This window comes from Giraffa tippelskirchi, chromosome 9 (genome assembly GCF_054371585.1).
Source record: "Giraffa tippelskirchi isolate mGirTip1 chromosome 9, T2T-mGirTip1v1.2.pri, whole genome shotgun sequence".
NCBI classification, from domain to species: Eukaryota; Metazoa; Chordata; class Mammalia; order Artiodactyla; family Giraffidae; genus Giraffa; species Giraffa tippelskirchi.
In genome coordinates, this window is record NC_137283.1 from 51,815,763 (window position 1) to 51,836,813 (window position 21,051).

A 21,051-nucleotide genomic window follows, 5' to 3' on the forward strand; every position below is an offset into this window, starting at 1 on the left:
CCAGCTCCCACACATGCTGGTTGTTGACGGCTCAGCTATGCTCCTCTCCGGAAACCTACCCTGAGCCAGTGGGAGTCCCTCCATCCCAAGATGCCCAGAAAATTATTAACTACCTCCCTCCACCTTGGGCTGGCCCACAGCCAGTAATGGACGGATTTGGGATACAAAAGCCCAGCCTGCTTCCTCAAGGAGTATCTGCGGTGAGGTGAGTCAGGAGTGTTGGGCTGCATTCCGTGGGGCCACATACACACGCCAGAGCTCCAGTTTAGAATTCCTGGGACAGAAAGAACAAGCTGTATTTCCTCCCAGTACACCCCACTTTTTCCCTCCCGGAAGGCAGGTTGGAGAAAGCATGAGCTGTGAACAGGAAGGCAGAACTGGGGCTGAATCCTGGCTCAAGCAGTTATCCAGTGGCAGGACGTAGGTAACTCGTTATACTTTGCTAGGCTTCCGTTTCCTTCCTTAAAGACTGTTGGTCATAATTCTCACTTTGCAGCATTGCTGTGAGGGTTGAAGAGAAGCAGCAAAACCCCCTGCATGTTCCCTGGTGCACACAGGGACCCTGAAGGCTTGATTGCCTCCTTCCCTTCCCTCCTGGGAGGAGAAAGACCAAGAGGGCAGCAGGTGGTGGAGACTGGGGCAGCTGGTGCAGGAACCAAGCCCTCTGGCCTGAGCAGTGGCCTGGCAGGAATGTCGTCAGCCCAGGTGCATGGGTGTGCACACTAACAGCCTCCTAATTCCGACTTGGGCTCAGATCAGGAATCAAACCACCTAGAGATGAAAACCAAAGCCAACTTCGGATGCTCAGCTTTAGGTTTGGAGTCTATCCTGTCTGAGCACTGGCCTGCCAGGAAGCCCGTGGGCTGTGAGTGGCTTGCAAGGACTTCTGGTAGACTTCTTCATGTGGCCTCAAACCTCCAGCTCACATCACCGGGCCATCTGTCCCCAGAAGCCTCAGGCCGTCAATCAGGGAACCCTAAGCTAAGGCAGCACAGAGGCAATAAGAATAATGGCCACTCCGTGCAGTCACGAGGCGTCCCTAGAGGGCCCCAAGCTTCCAGCCAACATCTGAGTTTTCCTGTCTAGTACTTCCAGCAAGATGGGCAATGAGGTGAGGGGACTGGTAGACACAGTGGGTGGCACAAGGGGATTTGGAGGCCAGAGGACCGGGGTTTGGATCCGGTTCTTTTACTTACTGTGGGGCCGTGGTAAAGAATCCACATGCTGATGCAGGAGATGCAAGAGATTCAGGTTCGATCCCAAGGTTGGGAAGATGCCCTGGAGAAGGAAATGGCAACCTACTCCAGTATACTTGCCTGGAAAATCCCATGGACAGAGGAGCCTGGCAGGCTACACTCCACCGGGTTGCAGAAGAGTTGGACATGACTTAGTGACTTAACAACAGCAACAACAAAAAGCTTCTACTTATTAGCTGTGCAAACTGAGCAAATTACTGAACGTCAGAACCTGGGTTTCTTCATATTTATGACAGACTCATTCTTTCCCTCTAGGGTTTTAGTGGAAATTAAATGACATAATGCAAGGGAACTTGTTCAGTCCAGGTTTTGACCTAATCAAGGCAGTTAATAAAGGACTGAGATCATTCCCCACCCCAGGGATCAGGTTTTTCTGTTCAGTTGTTCCATTACATCAACTAGCTCAGTGATACCAATGCGATCCCCTGTTTTTAAAACTTTTTCTCCTCTTGGAGAAGAAGTTCTTTAAAGACATGCTGTTTAGTCCAGTGGTCTTGAAGCTTTACTCACCCACTGTTCTGGCCAGATTATGTGCTAATAAAGGGATCCCTGCCCTTATCTTACTGACAGACTCAAGATCACTTAGCTTACTTTAGGAATAAACAAGACAATGAGGCAAATGCACTCACTCCCCAAGATCCTCATCTGTTTGCTTATAGTGAATCTGCATTTGTTGGTACATGCCATAGGATTTTGTCCACTCAGGTCAGCTCTGGGAACATCTTAAATACCTGCTCCAGAGTTCTGGCCCCTGCTTTCCCTTCCAGTCCAAGTCTTTCCTGACTCTGCTTCACTGTGTTTTGGTCCTGGACCAAATTCATCCCAGTTAAGCTGAAGGTTAGGGAGAGAAAAGACTAGTTAGACATTATGGTTCAAATGAATCAATTAATTCAGTGGTTCTCAAACTTAGCTAGCCAATAGAATCACCTGTGGAGCACCTGTGTTGGCTTCCCTTGTAGCTCAGACTGTAAAGAATCTGCCTGCAATTCAGGAGACCCGAGTTCGATTCCTGGGTTAGGAAGATCCCCTGGAGAAGGGAATGGCTACCCACTCCAGTATTCTTGCCCGGAGAATTCCATGGGCAGAGGAGTCCATGGGGTCTTAAAGAGTTGGACATGACTGAACGGCTAACAATCAACAATCAATCAAATGTGGAGATTCTATTAATAAGATCCCTGATGCCCAAGTGCACTTGAGATCAGTTATACCAGGATTGCTGAGCATGGGGACCAGGCAGAGTATTAAGCTTGAGCCAAGTGACTTAGCTGCTGTTTCTGAGTCAGTACCGTCTACCATGGTTGGTAAGTTCCCCATGCATCCCACTTTATAACAGTCCACGTGGAGTCAGGCACACAGCCAGGGCTTCAGAGAATAATAGAATAGCTCAGTGTGTTCCTGATTAACTCCTATAATTGGAATATGGTGACTATCTCAGGATCACACATTTGTCCTGAAGTCATATATGACAAACATTTTATTCCATTAAAAAAAAAGTCATCTGTTAACTGCTGAACTGCAGGGGACCACATTTGAGCCTACTTCAGAAAAAGGCATTGGGGAACAAATACAGATTTTCAGCGTCACAACATGTCTGGATTCTCCTCCCCTCCCCGTATTAAATAGTACTCAGTGGGGCTTGAGGCCAGTTCTGTTAAGAACACCTCATCTCTGACTTCACCAAAACCCAGGATCACCCTAACATACGTCACACGGGGGTCTTCCTGGCAGTCAGCTGCTGTGGCTGGAGCACAGGAGGCGACACTCTGGTGGCCCCAGCCCCCCACCCCCACCCCCGCCGGCGGTGGTCTCGTTCTTCCTAACGACAGGCTCTGGGGGCCACACCCAGGGCGGCATTGCCATCTGGGGCGCACGTGAGCAGACGCCCTGTTCAGCTGTGGCAGGCTCTGAGATGGGTTCTGTCCAGGCTGGAAGCAGCTTGGTTCCGCTTCACTTCACAGCAAACGTGACACCCTGAGGGGGCAGTCGGGAGGGGCTGCTCCCCATTCACAGTGGGAAGCGGTGCTTCACCCAAGGGCCTGAGGATCGGCATCAGAGCAGGCCCGACAGGCGAGTCCAGCTGAGCCGGGGTGGAAACAGCCAGCCAGGCAGGGCTGAGGAGCCCGGGTGCAGGCAGCCAGACTAGCCCTGCTTGTCTCTTGATTCCCAGCAATTTCTTCTTCTTCTTTTTGGCTGTGCCAGCCATGCGGGATCTTAGTTTCCTGACTAGGGATCGAATCGGGGTCCAGAGCAGTGAAAGCACCAGGTCCAAACCACTGGACGGCCAGGGAATTCCTCTGAGCGACTTCTGAAGATGCCAGTGTCCATGCTGCATGTGGATATCTGGATCCAGCCTGAAGGCAGGAGACCATCTGCCGTGAGGCTGAGGCTCCGTCACAGATCAACAGTGACTGCTCGAGCTGCTCCTGAGCCCCCAACATCCCCGGTGTAGCTCCACGCTCCTCAGACCTGCCAAAGGCATTGCAATTTCCGGGGTGCAGAGGCATCCAGGCTGCTCGAGAGGGTGTTCAGGCTCATCTGCTTCTCTTTTCACCTTCCCGCTCCCACCCAGCCAAATCTCTGGGGGCTTCACGTGGGGCTAGACACTTCCCGCACCTGCAATGGCAGAGGTTTGCGCTCCCCACCTCGCTTCACCCATATTTCTCCTCTGCCCCTACCCACCCTCACCCCGGCACCAGATCACACTGCAGAGGTGCCCTGCGGATGCCAGCCAGTCAGAATGCAAAGGCAGACATTCGAGACACTGGGCTTCTCCCTGAGCCGGGGCCCCAGACTCCTTCCTTTGCTCCAGACCTGGCAGAGGGGCCGCAGCAGGCCTGCAGTCACTCCTGCACCAGGAAGTTGATGAGGGCGGTGCGCGGGGAGAGGAAGGCCTTCTTGATGCTTCGCCCCTGTAAGAGCCGGACACCCAGCTCGCTCTGGAGAACCAGTTCGTGGACTTTGTCCTGGTCCTGGGCGACGTGCTGGGGCACGGGGACTTTGCCACAGGCTTTGTTGTTGATCTGAGAAGGTGAAAAGAGAGACAACCCATGAAGGAAGCCCGAGAGGGGTGGGCAGCCTGACACCCACTGCCCCTACAGGGCGCTGCTGCCTCTGTGTGGGGAGATGGTGCGGGAAGAGAGAAAGAAAAGGCGGCACCCAGCTTCCCAGAAGAGCCAAGTGAGGTGAGATGGGTGGGAGTAACACCTGAACACCACAGAGAGGATGGGGGCGCCACCTCGTGCTTCCTGAACGCTGCCCCCTTCACACCTTGGTGGGAATTATGTCAAAACCTCTTGGCATGAAAGGTTTAGGCTGTATTCAGGAGGAGAGGGACAATTGTGTTACTGAAGATCATGTCAAGTTCAGATCCGGCTACAGGGCGTTTCACGTGGACTAATTTCTGGGGAACGTGGGCAACCTCCCTTCCTGATAACTGGCTCCAGAAGGGGGCGCTCACGTGTGACAACCTGGAAACATGATCCACACCACTCACAGTTCTTACCTAAAATGGGCCCGTACGGTTCCAGATGTTCAAGCTGGATTTAGAAAAGGCAGAGGAACCAGAGATCAAATTGCCAACATCCGCTGGATCATTGAAAAAGCAAGAGAGTTCAAGAAAAACATCTATTTCTGCTTTATTGACTACGCCAAAGCCTTTGACTGTGTGGATCACAACAAACTGTGTAAAATTCTTAAAGAGATGGGAATACCAGACCATCTGACCTGCCGCCTGATAAATCTGTATGCAGGTCAAGAAGCGACAGTTAGAACCGGACATGGAGTAACAGACTGGTTCCAAATCGGGAAAGGAGTACGTCAAAGCTGTATATTGTCACCCTGCTTATTTAATTTATATGCAGAGTACATCATGAGAAACGCTGGGCTGGATGAAGCACAAGCTGGAATCAAGATTGCCGGGAGAAATATCAATAACCTCAGATATGCAGATGACACTACCCTATGGCACAAAGTGAAGAAGAACTAAAGAGCCTCTTGATGAAAGTGAAAGAGGAGAGTGAAAAAGTTGGCTTAAAGCTCAACATTCAGAAAACTAAGATCATGGCATCCAGTCCCAACACTTCATGGCAAATAGATGAGGAAACAATGGAAACAGTCACAGACTTTATTTTTCTGGGCTCCAAAATCACTGCAGATGGTGACTGCAGCCATGAAATTAAAAGACGCTTGCTCCTTGAAAGAAAAGCTATGACCAACCTAGACAGCATATTAAAAAGCAGAGACATTACTTTACCAACAAAGGTCCGTCTAGTCAAAGCTAAGGTTTTTCCAGTGGTCATGTATGGATGTGAGAGGTGGACTATAAAGAAGGCTAAGCACCGAAGAATTGATACCTTTGAACTGTGGTATTGGAGAAAACTCTTGAAGATTTCCTTGGATGGCAAGGAGATCCAACCAGTCCATCCTAAAGGAAATCAGTCCTGAATATTCATTGGAAGGACTGATGTTGAAGCTGAAACTCCAACACTCTGGCCACCTGATGCAAAGAACTGACTCATTGGAAAAGACCCTGATGCTGGGAAAGATTGAAGGCAGGAGAAGGGGACGACGGAGGATGAGATGGTTGGATGGCATCACAGACTCAATGGACATGAGTTCTGAGTAGGCTCCGGGAGTTGGTGATGGACAGGGAAGCCTGGTGTGCTGCAGTCCATGGGGGTCACAAAGAGTAGGACACGACTGAGTGACTGAATTGAACTGAATGGTTCCAGACACCAGTGGTATTATTCACTGAATGTTGGTTCAATTATTTGATGTAAAGGTTAAACTTCACATCAAATATGAACTGATATTGTTGCTAAGGAAAGTGACATGTGATCCAGATAGCTTCTGAATAGCTTGTTTCAAATCCTCCATCCCAGTGGCTCCTGTCAGAATGCTTACGTTTCTTTCATGAATACTCCAGTTTTTAACTTGGGAAATAAAGTCACTGTATTATGAAAAATTATTGGGAAGAAATTCTGAAGTTTCAACCAAAGCATATTATCCAGGATCCCTTAGTCACCCATTTATCTTTTCAGATTTCTGTAGAACTTAGTGGCATTTTTAGAGGCTGCATTGGCCTAGATCACTGGGCTGTGCTGTGCTAAGACACTTAAGTCGTGTCCAACTCTGTGACCCTATGGACTATATAGCCTGCCAGGCCCCTCTGTCCATTGCATTCTCCAGGCAAGAATACTGGAGTGGGTTGCTATGTCCTCCTCCAGGGGATCTTCCTGACTTGGATAGAACCCGCGTGTCTTACATCTCCTGCACTGGCAGGTGGGTTCTTTACCACTAGCGCCACCTAGAGAACGGGATGGGAGAGAAATAAGACATTGCCTCAAAGAGCGGCTGCTTGCCTTTAGGAAGGTCTCCAGGTCCCCACCTGGTGGCCGTGCTAGCTTCCGCCCTTTGGCCTTGCCACCTCCACTTCACCACTCGGCCTGGGGCCAGGCCTCTGTGTTGTTCTCTAGGACTTTTCCAACAGCTGCCTGGTGGACCCCTGGCCGCGAGTGCTGTCCCCCACCCCCCCATCCGCCCCATCCACTTCTCACTGACAGGAGCCCCACAGTGGCTCATGACAATAAAGGCACTTGTTGTCTGAGCTCTCTCTGTCTCTGTGCCAGGCGCCGTGCTCCACAAGTCACCCAAGAGACCCTGTTTATCCCCGTCACAAGCCTGTGAGGTAGGTCACTGCCATTCCATCCCTGATTCTCAGAGGGCCAAGCTGAGGGACAGAATGTGAAGCCACAGACCCAGGTCCCTGCTCCAGCCAACACTGGATGACCCCGTGGACCCCTTCTCTTCCCTGCCAGCCCCCAACCGCTCCAGATGCAGTCCGGCCCTCTCTCGCGAGTGGCCCTGCCTCTGCTCCAGCCGCTCCACAGCTCACGGTCCAGGGAGGGTCCCCCCTGCCCGTGGCTCCTTCCCTCCACTAGGGAAGTGGTGCCCCTCTTTCAAAGCCAAGGTCACGCCCTCTTCCTCAGGACACGTTCCCCAATGCCTCAGCTGCCAGAAGCAGCGACGCCTATGAGAGCAGCAGTTACCATCTACCAAGTGAGCTACTAAGCCCGGTGTTGCCACTGTTTCCTCCTCGTAAGATGGGGCCTCGTCTGTGAAATGGGGAGATCAGCAGGGTCTGCCTCACCAGGCTGCTGTGCGGGGTCAATGAGTTAGTATCTGGAAAGCTCTGAGGGCAGAGCCTGCTTCTTAGTTGGTGCTCACTGTGTGTTAGTGGGTTTTGTCGTTAGTGCGTCCAGAAGCAGGTTAAGCACTCCTGGCATGCTCCATCTAATTCTTGGCATAATCAGGTGAGGCAGGCCCTGGATTTGCCTCCATTTTCTAACTGAGGAAACTGAGGCTTAGAGAGATCAAGCATTTAGCAAAGTGAGGTGGTCCAAGTCCCAAGCTCTTATGTCTTAACCTGGAGGCTATACAAATTGTCAGTGTGCATGACAACATGTGTGCCTCCCCAGACAGTCTCTCCTGGTGCTGAGCTCCACAGACGTGAGGCGGTGCCTCTGGGCTCAGAGCACACAGGCGTGGCTGAACTGAGTTATGCTGAGTTACACTGTCTGTGCTGCAGCTTCTATTTCTGGCCTTGGCACTGAGTGAGATCACGTAGAGACAGGACAGCAGACCTTAACACCCCAACCCGGAGGCTGTTGAGCTGAGTGTGCTTGCAGGGAGCCCTACACATTTTAAATCTTGAATTTTTATTTCAATGAAAATCTAAGCTTATTTTACCAATTACCAATACTCAATTTCTTTTCTGCAGTAGTTAACTTAAAATGGAAAGACATTTTCAGACTAGAACTTCAGCGTCTCAAGTTGGCATTTCTGGGACTTCCCTGGTGGTTCAGTGGCTCAGACACTGCAGGGGGAGCTGGTTTGATCCCTGGTCAGGGAACTAAGATCCCACAGGCTGCAGTGTGTGGCAAAAAAAAAAAAAAAAGTTGGCCTTTCTCAACTGAGCTTAGGATGAGTCCTTAAAAGTAAGCAACAGAATTACTTCTTAGAAACGTTAATCAAATTAAAGAAATTGCCTCTCTGTGGCACAGGCTAGTTTTGAGGACTCTGGGAAGAAGCCTAGCCAGGCAGCCCCACCTCCTTGCCCTCTGTGGGGAGGCGAACAGGAGGCATTGAGGAACTGAGTGCCAGGGGAGAGGGTGAGGAGAAAGAGTGGCTGAGAAGGAACCAGTCTCCTGGGGGCTACTGTCTTTCCCAACATGGACCTGTCTGCAGGGCCCAGGGTTGGTAGACGCAGCAGGCGGGGACTGGCAGGCCCAGCTACCCCTCAGCCTCTGGGTGACTTGTTTGTGGCACTTTCCACAGTTTGCAACCATTTTGTTTCTATTTTTCTTTCCTTCTTATTTTCCCCTATCTTTCCCACCAGGCTTTAAGCTCCACGAGGACAGGGACCCTGTTTGTTGTATTTGGCTTTGTGTCCCAAGAGCCTAGCACTGTGCTAAGGTAGGGGAGGTAACTGGATAATGACTGAGGAATAAATAAATGTGGGAAAAGTGATGAGCTCTCTGAGCCTGTGTCCTCAGCTAAAAAAAAAAAATGAGGACAGTGATGCCTACCTTTCAGGGTGATGAGAGTTGGGATGTAGGTCAGCTGGCCCACATGTGGTTCAGACTAACATGTCTGCCCCTTGTTTTCTTTCCTTCTTCAGCCACATCAGCATATTGAAGAGATATTCCTCACAATGGGTCTCAGATTAAGCAGACTAAATACATAAGGATAAACTAGAGCAGAATTACTTGCTCTATACTATAATCGGCTACTTCTATGTATTTAAAATGATCCACTTTACCAAAAGAGATTTCATATAGCTTTTATGAAACATATTTTGCAGAGTGAGGGATTCCATGCCCACCATCTCATTATTACCCTACTGTTTCCAAAAGCCAAGAGCAGTTGAATGAAACCTAGAGAGTCTGAAACACAGTTGAAATGAAGACAGAACACATAAGTCAGGACAGGTTGATTCTTTCCATGCTCTCAAAAGCTCGAAGGCCACAAGTTTTCTGCTCACAAGCTTTTGGTATGTGGCGACTTCAAAACTGAAGGTGCTGGCAAAGCAAGACAGGCTGGAAGGTCAGACAGAGAGTCGGATGGGCTAGCAAGGCCTGCCGAGAAACCTCCAGACCCAGCCATGTGTGTGTGTGCGTGTATGTGTGTGTGTGTGTGTGTGGCAGATTCCCCTGGGTGCGGGGGGCCTCGGGAGGCACTCACCAGCACTGCCATCTGCACGACATCAGGCTGTTGGAGGAACTGCTGGTCCATGGTGGGCCAGGCCTGAAGCAGCACGCTGGCTTCCCAGGCGTAGTGGGCACACAGCTTCTGTGGCACCAGTGCCAGGCCTGCAACATGGAGACAAAGAGGGTCACTGAGCACATACGGGCTCACGGGAGCAGGCTGTAGAGCGTGTGTTCCAACACAGCCTGCCCTGGAGCCGTCTGAGGCCCTGGGGGCCCCACCATGGCTTTCCACCGCCCACCAGGCGCCCCCACTTCCTTCAGCCTCGTTCATCATCCCAGCTTATTTATTAAATATATTTTGGCCATAGGAGGCTAGTTTGGGGGAGAATGGATACAGTGTATATGCATGATTGAGTTCCTTCACTGTTCAACTGAAACTATCACAATATTGTTAATCAGTCAGACCCCAAAACAAAACAAAAAGTTTAAAGTTTGGAAAAAAAAATTGTTTTTTGACTGCACCAAGTGGCATGTGGGATCCCAGTTCCCTGACCAGGGATCGAACCTGCATCCCCTGCACTGGAAGTGCAGAGTCTTAACCACTGGACTGCCAGAGAATTACCATCCCAGTTTATAGGTAGCTTTCTTTTTTTTTCAACGATACCCAGAGCCATAAAGATGGGTGAACACACTGTTCTTAAGTGTGCCTTTGGAAAAGCAAGGCTGCTGATTTCCCTCGGTCTCTGTAGTCCCGCTGGTGAAGGAATCCTTTATGCAGATCCCAAAGTAATGAGCTGTGTTTGCTTCCTCTCTGGCCCAAGAATACTTGTGGTGTGAGAGGGCCTCCCACCCAGTCCTTTGACTCCTAATCGACTGAGCCAGCACGCTGAGAACAGCAGGGTGCTCCTTCTGGACCTACTCAGAGGGAGCTCAACCTCTCAGCTAAAACTTCCTCTTGTGAGAGGCTCCCGCCACTTCCAAATTGGAAAGAGCTGTCCTTGGCTCAGGGTGGGTCCAACCCGAGGAAGCTGGGAGGAATTAAAGCCTCTCCAGTCTCGAGTTCCCCAGTGCTTCGAGCTGCTTCGGCCCCCAAGGCCGAGGAGGCTCAGCACTCCAGAGATGCTCATGGCCAGTGGTCTGTGCTTTGGGACTTCAACCAGGGGTTCTCTAGCAGGGAGGGTTCGACCTCTGAGCCTCTGTTGATACCAGGAGTACAAAAGATGTCCCCAAATGTGCAGGAATACACTGGGCAGAAAAACCGATGCTTGGGCAATTGTGTCATGGCACCTCACCGCTGCCTCCTGGTCCTCCCAGAGGCAGGCCTTGAGCGAGTGGGCATGTAAATGTGGCCAGTGTGCCCATGTGGGGGCGTTGCCATGGCAACAGCACAGCCCTCACACTGTGAGTGGTTTCTCCAGGGCTGGTAGAGGTGGCATGGCCCTTGCATTCTGCGCCCCCCACCCCCCCTTATTATCAGCCTTGAGACCAGCAGATACATTTGAAGTTTGAGTCTGGGACAAAGGAAAGGAATCCCACCAATGCCAGTCCTGAACACTGGGCTGTGAGTTGACAATGTTTTACTATTTTCTTTGATGACAAAAGTGATGCATACTCCTTGCAGAAAATTTGTAAAAAGTCAAAAAACAAAAAAAATCATGTTCACATGGATAGCATCTATAAAACTTTTTATTGTGAAAGATAGTAATGTAATGTATTGAATGAATATTTGTATGATATTGTATCCACAGAATCAAGCCAAACCACCACCTGGATCATGCTATAGACACAGTTTTGGATTCTCTTTTCTCCTACATTTTAAACTAGTAATCAGTTTCATGGAAAATGATGACACACAATAGTATATATAGTATGGTCATAGTTTTGCAAACGTTTATATAAACAGATAGAAAAGTTGAGGAAGAAAAACAGCAGAATAGCAACAAGGATTATCCATGGGAGATAAAAGTATAGGCAATCTTTCTGTTAAAAAAATTTATAGATTTTTCTACAAGGAATACTCATGACTTTTGTAATTTGAAAAGATATTTATAAACAGTGTTCCCATACTGTGACATCAGTTCAAGAATTTTCTTCTGGTTTCTTTTTAAGGTTTCATTTTCTTTTCCATTTATTCATAATTTATCTATCTGTAATTTCTTTTGTGTATAATGTGAAAAAAAAAATACACATTCTTAAAAAATACACAGCAGTTTTCCAAACTGACTCCATTGAATAAAGCTTCTCTTCCCTATTGGTTTGTGATTTTTGTTTTACAATATGCTATACTAGAGATGGGCTTCCCTGCTGGCTCAGACGGTAAAGAATCCGCCTGCAATGCAGGAGACCTGAGTTCGATCTCAGGGTTGGGAAGATGCCCTGGAGAAGGGCAGGGAAACCCACTCCAGCATTCTTGCCAAAAGAATCCTCATGGACAGAGGAGCCTGGTGGGCTACAGTCCATGGGGTCGCAAAGAGTTGGACACAACTGAGCGACTAAGCATAGCATATACTAGGGATGGTTGCAGAACTATTTACTATGAAGATACTTAAAACGCCTGCCTGTGATGAGGTAAAGAACAGGTCAGAATATGAATCAGCACACTGCTTCTTTCATTGAGAAAGTCTTGCTACCAGAAATATGGTCAGTTTTACTGGAATGTGTGCTTAGTGACACAGGCGATGGACCTGCTAAGCTCCTTATTTTGTCCTAAGCTCTGAGAGACAGTTCCCAGACCAGCCTCAGGTCTGTGGACCACTCTGAATAGCACTGGCCTGTCTCATTCTGTTGACCTGCGTGTCTCAGTTCCTGTGCAGGCATTGCGGATTTGCCATAGCGTCCTGTGTTCTACTATCTGGCGCTCTTATTGTAACCCTGTGCTGCCAGATGACAACCTGGGGGAAGGGAAGGCTCCTTGGGGCTTGAGAACCAAGTGGCATCAGAGATGTACTTCTGAGCCCTGTCTGGCCCCGTGCCCTGAGCTTCCCCTGCTTCTAATGAACCTACTCTTTTTCCAACAGATGTGCCTCTTGGCAAAAGCAGAAAGGAGCTTCCTGCTGGTTCCTCAGAAGGGTTCCTATTGAGACTCATATCTAAATACAAGACAGAGGTCACAGAAGGGAGATAATCAGGCCTTTATTTTAGCCAGCTGGGCCAGCATGGCTTGTCCTGTGACCCAGCTGCTGTGGGCAGCGTTCCACAGCCTCCGCATGGCAGTTGCACAGGATGCCTGGGAGATGAAAGGACCCTGGACACAAATGTTCTGGGCAGAAGCTGTTACAAATTCCACTTAAAAAAAAAAAAATGAGGAAGCCCAGCCTTCCTGGAGCAATCAGGATGCTTATTTATAGTGGCCGGCGGCCCCTGCCAGGGATTCCATATAGATGGGAGAGGGCCCACCCTCCCACCCCCCGCCCCCGTCCTGCTCAGCAGGGGGAAACAGAAACTCACGACCCCAGGCTCGAAGTCATGTTTTTGCCTTCCTGCTCTTTTTAGGGAACTAAAAATACCTACCATTTGCATGGCAAATACAATGCTTTCTTTACGTGACACAGGTCAGGCCGGGAGCTGGTCAGGCCGGGAGCTGGTATTTGGGAAGCCCTCGGAGAAAGTCTGAACACGGGCTGGGAAGCGGCAAGGCTCTGATCACAGGCCACTGTTTGAGGCCAGCTGTCGCTCTCAGCCCACCCTCTTCCTGCCCCTCCCTGGAGAGCTGCTGTCCACTGACCTTCCTGTGCAAGAACCGAAATGACCCTCTTCTCCCGCTCCGAGAGCTGGTGAGGTCGCCACGTCACAGGTGGTCATGGTGTCTGTGGATGGCAGGCCTCCCTTGATGACCAGTTTCACCCCTGTCTCCATTCCACCCCAATCCTCATCACACACAGGGGAGGCCCGGAGGCTGGGTCCCCACCATGCCCCATCCAGCCCTGGCACTGCCAAAGAAATGGACAGGGAGAGACGCTGCTTCATGTTAGCCTTTACCCACAGAAAGGGTTCTGGTGACACTGGCTCAGTGGTAAAGAATCCGCCTGCCAATGCAGGTTCGATTCCTGGGTTGGGAAGATCCCCAGAGAAGGAGGAAATGACAACCAACTCCAATTTTCTTGCCTGGGAAATCCCATGGCCTGAGAAGCCTGGTGGATTATAGTCCATGGAGTCACAAAAGAGTCGGATATGACTCAGTGACTAAACAACAACAAAATAATGTGGAAACAGCACACATATTCATGTATAAAACCATAGGAACATCAGCAAATATCTTACTGTCCCTTACAAGTATCACATACACACTTCTAGATGATTTGTGGATTTGTAGGTGGTTTTTTTTGGCCTTTCTGAGCGGCTTGCAGAATCTTATTTCCTCAGCCAGGGACTGAACCTGTGCCCTTTGCAGTGAAAGCTCGGAGTCCTAACCACTGGACCGTCAGGGAAGTCCCAAGATTTGTAGTTTTGTTGAAATTAATGAATACAGCATATATGCACAGCAAAATAGAGCTACAATATTTTACCACCATTTTTATGAAGAAAAAAATTTGTGGTGGTAGACTATACTTCAAGATCATGAGTTACTTGAGAAACTTCAGGGCGGCAAAGTGTCACCGTACTGTGACCGTAATAATTAAGATGTTGATGGAAGACTCCGAGACAGCAAGAGGTAGAAGCAAGATGCAAAAAGCAAGGTAGAAAGATCACTGTTGAACTGTAAAAATGGCCAGAGAAACAGAAATGGGAGATCTTATTACCACATTGTAAATAACTTGTATTTGGACAAGCGGCTAATTTCAAAGTAGCACAAAAAAAAAAAGAAAAAGAAGAGAAATCACTCAAATGTCCATCAACACATAACTGTTTAATAACTGATGGAATATTCACTAGGTAAGACACCATGAAGCTTTTAAAAAAGAACAGGGTCAGCCTGTAAGTGTTGATACAGAACTACTCTATACAACACTCAATATGGTAAGAGAGAAAAATTTCACGTACACACATGGAGTTCTGACAATTTGACTATCAAACTCAGCAGTGGAAGTGCTTGGGGAGAACAACTGAGTGTAGGGGTGAGGGTGCGAGAGAACCTTGGACAAACCCTTTGTAAGAGTTGAGGCTTTTACAGTATGTGTATAGACACAATTTTCAAGGAAAACTCTAGGATTTGCTTTGCTTTAAGGAGCCCAGAGGGGAAACCTTGTGTCCTTTGTCTGGAAACAGTGTCAGTGACTCCTAACATGCAAAATTTCCCTAACACCCTCGTGGGTAGGATAATATTCTATGACGGTAAAGAAAAGATAACTCTATAAATTCAGATGTGGTCTCTTGACCTTCTCAGATCCAGAGTTTCAGGAAGGAAAAAAAGATTTCCTCATCCTGTTAAAGTGTGCACACTGCCAAGACACTGGTTCTATTTCTCACTGAAGGTCTCCACTGACTCTTTACATGATTGGCAGAGGACATTATCAGGCTATCAGGTACTTTGGGTTTCTCTAAAGGTTTTCTTCTATCCAGAGCCACAATAGCCATTTTGCCCATGGACTCTGAATGGCCCTCAAAAGACAGATCTCAAATCTGCTGTCCTTTGGGGAGGATCTCTTCCATGAAAACCTGCTTTTCTGGGGAACTCTGGGAAATGGCAATTTCTGAACAACCCACCCTCGCTGACCGTACTCCCATTGTAGTCACTGTGCGGTTATCTTAAGATGCAGCAGGGAAATCAGAAGCTATATGAAAGTTATGTTTTCTATTTATCTATCTGGCTGTGCTGGGTCTTAGTTGCAGCATGGGGAATTTTTTGCTGTTGTTGTTGCAGCACGTGGGTTCTTTAGCTGAGGCATGTGAACTCTTAGTTGCATCATGTGGGATCTAGTTTCCTGACCAGGGATCGAACCCGGACTCCCTGCATTGGGAGTGTGGAGTCTTACCCACTAGACCACCAGGGAAGTCCTGAAAGCTATGTTTATTTGGAATAAAGTCCCAGAGCCTTGAGAGAAGAGTGACTGACAGTGTGGGACGACAGTAATGACGTCCCCTCACGACACAGTGCTTCTGTTTGCAGAGGACTTTCATTCCTGTGACACTGGCCCTTATTGGATGCTGGGAGAAGCCGGAAGAGGTCAGGTCCCCACTGTCTCCAGAAGGCACCTGACAAAGACCTGCGAGCTAATGATCAGGATGCTATGCCTGGGGTGTGGGACTCCTCACCTGACTGTGTCATGGCCCCGCCTCCCATTCGGAGGAGCCACACAAGCACACACTCATGTGCAGAGCCAGGAGACAAAGGTTCCCCACTGCTTCTTTAAATGCTTGAGGGATGATCTTTCAAGGGAATGAACACAGACTGCAATGCCCGCTGCTCGGAATGCCCTCCCCAGCTTTCCCACCAATGCCTAGAACAGAGTCCGGCACAAAACACACGCTCAATGAATGTTCACTGAATGACTGAACGAGACCGGTTATGAAAACTCAGATTCAATCTAGACCCACTCCTTATTATAATACAGCTCACAAAACCCACTGGTGTCGTACGTGGGGAAAAACCTGGAGCCGAATTTGAAAAGGGCTAGTTTCTATCACACTGCTTTAGTGTACGTCTTTCAGGAGAGCCTGCCACACAATCGAAAAACAGACTAGCAGGCTATCATCACAGTGTACACCTCTGGTAAGACCTGCCGGGTGGGGATAGGACCCTGGAGACAGCAGGTCCTCTCTGCCACCCTCCCAATCCTGGCCCTAAAACACAGAGACTGGAAGCGCATGCAAGGAGGGGGTTTCTGAAAACCCCATTTACCTCAGTCCCTCCTGGGAGAAATGAAATTAAGGAGGCAGACAGATGGTGCAGGACTGAAAATGATGATAAGAGGGAGAGATGTGTATATTCCAGGATGAGAGTGAATACGTTTATTACAAATTAGAAAAGCTTTGTTTTATAAGAAGGGAAGAGTAGGAAAGAATTAACAGTGTGCCACTTAAAAGACTTAATGTGATCACCAATGCTAAATGAAAGAGGCATGTTCCTGCCTAAGGAGATAATGAAAAGGGTGCATAAGCTAATGTAATACGGCAGCAGCCTGGCAGGGCCTAATACCACCCTCCCTTTAGGGCATTCTGTCTGGTCAGCAAAGAAGGGGTGGACGTTTTTGTCCTGTGTGCTGTGTTCTGAAGCACAGAAGCAACTCAATTCACTTGGTGAAGGCAGTGAAACCCTTATTTCCAAACCTGACAAGGCACACTGAGGAAAAGCTGGTTTCTCCTAGGAGACTAATCACAAAATTCTAAATAAAACACTAGCAAATAGAATTTACAGTATGTTAAAGGTTTACTACCCCATGGTCAAGGTAAATTAATCCCTCAATAGCCTATTAGGCAATCAATTAATTGGACATAAGTCATATCATCAGGGCAAAGGGGAAAATTAAAAGCAAAGGCTATAACACCTCAACAACTGAAGAATGGACGTTAAGTAAAATCTACCTCTCTGTCCTAAGGTGAGTTCTGGTAAACAAGGCTAGAGGGCCGTTTCCTTAACATGACAGGGAATATCTACCGTAACCAACAGCCAACAGCAAACCTCAGAGGGAAGCATGTTCCATTTAAATCTGGAAATGAGAGAAGACTGGCTGTCACCAGTATTCTTTAACATCACATGAGGTTTTCTAAGCAGCATATTAAAGAAAGTAAACAGACACAAAAGCATAATTGTTAGAAAGGAGAAAACTTATGCTTATTTGTTGGTCACAGACTCCTATAAAATCCAAGAGGATTCTACCCCTAAATGAAGGAAGAGTGATTGATAAGGAATCTGGTTATAAGTAAGTAAATAAATACTAAAACTTATACGCGAGATATTACCAGTCAAAAATTATAAGAAATAAAAAAAATTACAGTTAGAGTAAAAAAAAATAAAATGAACTAGGGCAAGATGCTGGGAAAGATTGAAGGCAGGAGGAGAAGGGGACGACAGAGGATGAGATGGTTGGATGGCATCACTGACTCAATGGAAATGAGTTTGAGCAGGCTCTGGGAGTTGGTGATGGACAGGGAGGCCTGGTGTGCTGCAGTTCACGGGGTCGCAAAGAGTCGGACATGACTGAGCGACTGAACTGAACTGAACTGATGGCAAGATGAAATATTTGAAAATAATCTTAAGAAATGTGTGGGATCCATATGAAGAAAATTACAAAACTTGACTGGGAGTGAGGGAAATCTTGAATAAATGGAGAGATAGACCATGTTCTGGGATGGAACCCTAGATGTGGTAAAGATGTGAAGCTTTCTCAGGTTATTTCTGGGTTTAAGAAAATCTCAGTCAAATATCTCAAGGAGATTTTGGGAGAACTTAACAAAATTATACCTGAGTTCTACTGAGAAGAATAAACAGGTGAGAAGAGCTAAAATAACTATGAAAAAGAAATGAATGCTACTTCTCAGAGACTCCCAGATAAAAGCATAATATAATAAACACAGCACCCCTAGGCTGCCTGCCTCCTGCAAGCGCCTTTAAAACATCCTCAGAAGTCACAGGGGACCTCTGAATACAGGGTCTGGAGAACTAGGCCCGGCACAGCCATCAAGTCCTCCTGCACAGCCCCTTCTCACTTTGCTCGCGTTTCCACACAGAGGTCCCCAGTGCCAATGCCACACACTGGACCCCACGGCTGAGGACATGAGTCCCAAATGAGGCTCAACAAGCGGCTGAAGCACACGCTGGTCAGCAGTCACAGGTCAAGTGAGGCCTCTGCCACCTACCTGCCCAGAGCTCTGAGGTTATGTGAGGGGCCATGGGGGCTGCCATCACCATCAGGGCACACAGAGCATCCTCAAACTCAGGGCTGTGGAGAACAACTCTCTGCGAAGCTTGCTGGGGGAGAGAAGGGAACAGCAGTGTAAGTACACCGGGCACGCAAGATGAGCCTGGGTGAGAGAGGCCATGAATGTACCTGAAGTCCCGAGACAAGCAGGCAGGAAGAGACTCTCTTCATATCACTTTTGTTCTAGGCAAAGAACTTTCCCCGTTTAATCACAGTATTAAAAATAGCTGGAGCAGCAACAGCAGTTGTATTATTGTTCTATTTTATTTTTTTTGGCTGCGCCGCACAACTTGCAGGATCTTAAGTTTCCTTTTCAGGGACTGAACCCGTGCCCTCTGCAGTGGAAGCACAGGGCCCTAACCACTGGACTGCCAGGAAAGCCCCGGGCAGATATATCACTGTTGACTGAGCCTTTAACCATGTCCTTGAGCTGATGCTAACTGGTTTGGGTCTTCCCACCCTTTGAGGGCAGTATTGTTAGCCCATTTGACAGATGAAGCAGCTAAGGGCTACGACAGAGGGAGAGTCACCTGTGCCTGGACACACGGTTAAGCAAGAGATGGAGTCTAGATTAGAATGCAGGTCAGTCCTAATTCTTAACCACCGTGCTAGGTTTCTTGTATGTGCAGGGCCAGTGGGAAATGCGGAGACTTGCTCAAAGGTTTTGCAAGGTGGAACCCCCAGGACAGAGGTCGTCTTGCCCCTCTCAAGGATCTCAGGGATCCTATTCTTTGCCAGTTCTTGCCAACACTCAGCGTCTTCCTGAGGTGAGGCTGATCAGTTAACCTTGTCACACCCATTCACCTGCTGCACACCAAACTTTAGAAATAAAACATCCAGAAAGGCATGGTCTCTGCCCTCTGGGAGCGGCAGGCCACCTCACCACATGACTGGAAGCCACACACCCCCACCTTGGCCAGGAGCAAATGGGCACAGACGGACCACTTACCGAGAGGGCACTGCTGAGTCCCATCAGCTGAGAAATCGCAGAGTTCAGTGAGAAGTCCTCTGTGAAATGGGCAGTCACCTGTTGGTGAAAGTAGAATCATTCACTTTGTTTAAAGTTCCATTAAGCTTCAACACACACACACACACACACACACACACACACACACACACACAAACAAACTGAATTATCCGAAAAATGTGGAACTAAATGCATGACATAAAAGATACTTACAACTGTTTCCACTATCTCAAGTAGTCACTATAATGTTTTATCAGCACAAAGATTTTTAAAGTCAAAGTCAATGTTGTTTCTGCCACTCAAGACTGCTCCTCTTCCTCTATAGCTGCGACAGTTTCCCTAACAGCAGGGAACAGTGGGTTCCTTAGGCAGCAGGTGCCTAAGAAAACACTGATCATTACCCGAAAAGGAGGCGGGACCCACCTGATGACCAAACAGCAAACAAGAGATGGGATAAAGGATGTCACTTCCCCATGGTCGCATGACCTTAATTCACAATGAAGACTACTGGTATATGGGGATAAGGTGAGTTTTACATTTTCAAATATAGAGTCAACACATGAACACAAATCCTACTTGTCAGCTTTTTCCTGTTGGCATGCTTTTCAATTTTCACCATGGGCAAGGATATAGAAAACTAACACATCCTTAAGATGTCACGAGTTTCCACCTTGTTGAAATAACCCGATTCTATTATCTGACAGAAGAGAAGAATTTGCCAAATTCAAAGAGAAAATATGTGATACGCAGACAATCATTCAAGCAGTACTCAGATGACTAACGCCAATTTCATGAGCTCTGTTTCTCTACAGCACAGTAGGGAGGATGGAAATAAAGCTGAAGAAGTGTCACTAAATGAGACCATGCTGGATCTGGGGCCACTCCAGTCTACACAAGCCAGAGGAAAAGCTCAGATCCTTCAATGTCCTCAGTTACCGGAGTCCAGAGAAGTGACCTTGGCTGACTTTCTAAGTTTGAATCAGCACATCTTAAAAAAAAAAAACGAAAACATTCAGCCTAAGGAGAATTTGGGGTATCTGGTGCCCATTCAAAAGTGGCTTCAGACTTCCTAAGTGTTTTTTTTCAAAGACATATGACATTTTTTCACAAAGTTCTTAAAAAGGTGAATGTCATGGTATTACAGCAGACTTCCAGATGAAAAATTTAAAGGGATGTTATCAATGAAGAATCTTTAAAAATGATTTAGACAATAATATGCTATTCTCTAAAAGATAAACCATTAATTTATTTGCAAAATTCATTCCACAATAACTTACACAAATACTGTGTAACAAAGTTTCTGAGTGGAAAAGTCCCCGCTATGCTGAGCATCAGGGAACTCTCTGCTCTGTTTCTCATGGGCTGTGTGACTTTCACAGAGCATTTAACCTTCCTGTGCCTCAGCTCTGCCCACAGAAGGGATGAGGAGGAGGCTAAAGATGAGGAGACTAAAGAACAGAGTCTTTTCAACCCCTTTCAACTCTAAAATTCTATTTCTGTTTTTATAATATATATAGTGTGTCATCGGTATGACATTAAATTTGATTCTCTATCTGAAAGTGAAAGTGTTAGTTGCTCGGTCGTGCCCAACTCTTTGCAATCCCAAGGACCATAGCTGCCAGGCTTCTCTGTTCATGGGATTCTCCAGGCAAGAATATTGGAGTGGGGAGCCATTCCCTTCTCCAGGGGATCTTCCTGACCCAGGGATCGAACCTGGGTCTCCTGCACTGCAGGCTGATTCTTTACCATCTGAGCCACCAGGGAAGCCCTAGAATGTGTTAAATACGGAAACATGGCAAGTGGGCAGCTTCCTCAGATCTGGG

At 47.9% G+C, this 21,051-nt stretch overlaps 1 protein-coding gene across 24 annotated transcripts in view; it reads right to left on the minus strand.

The window, feature by feature from the left end:
* Positions 1-264: 264 nt before the first annotated feature.
* Positions 265-21,051, minus strand: part of LARS2 (leucyl-tRNA synthetase 2, mitochondrial) — a 259,716-nt gene continuing 238,929 nt past the window's right edge. For 9 of the 24 annotated variants that reach the window (XM_081526037.1, XM_081526039.1, XM_081526033.1 and 6 more), the window contains 4 exons: positions 19,211-19,288; positions 18,200-18,311; positions 9,498-9,625; positions 2,713-4,276 (listed from right to left, as the gene is read on the minus strand). In XM_081526037.1, coding sequence (XP_081382163.1) covers positions 4,097-4,276; positions 9,498-9,625; positions 18,200-18,311; positions 19,211-19,288 — 498 coding nt within the window. In that variant the 3' untranslated portion in view covers positions 2,713-4,096. Of the gene's footprint in view, positions 772-1,196; positions 1,279-1,987; positions 2,088-2,712; positions 4,277-9,497; positions 9,626-18,199; positions 18,312-19,210; positions 19,289-21,051 lie in introns of those variants that run through there. The other 15 variants (XM_081526044.1, XM_081526041.1, XM_081526043.1 and 12 more) reach the window with 5 other exon arrangements.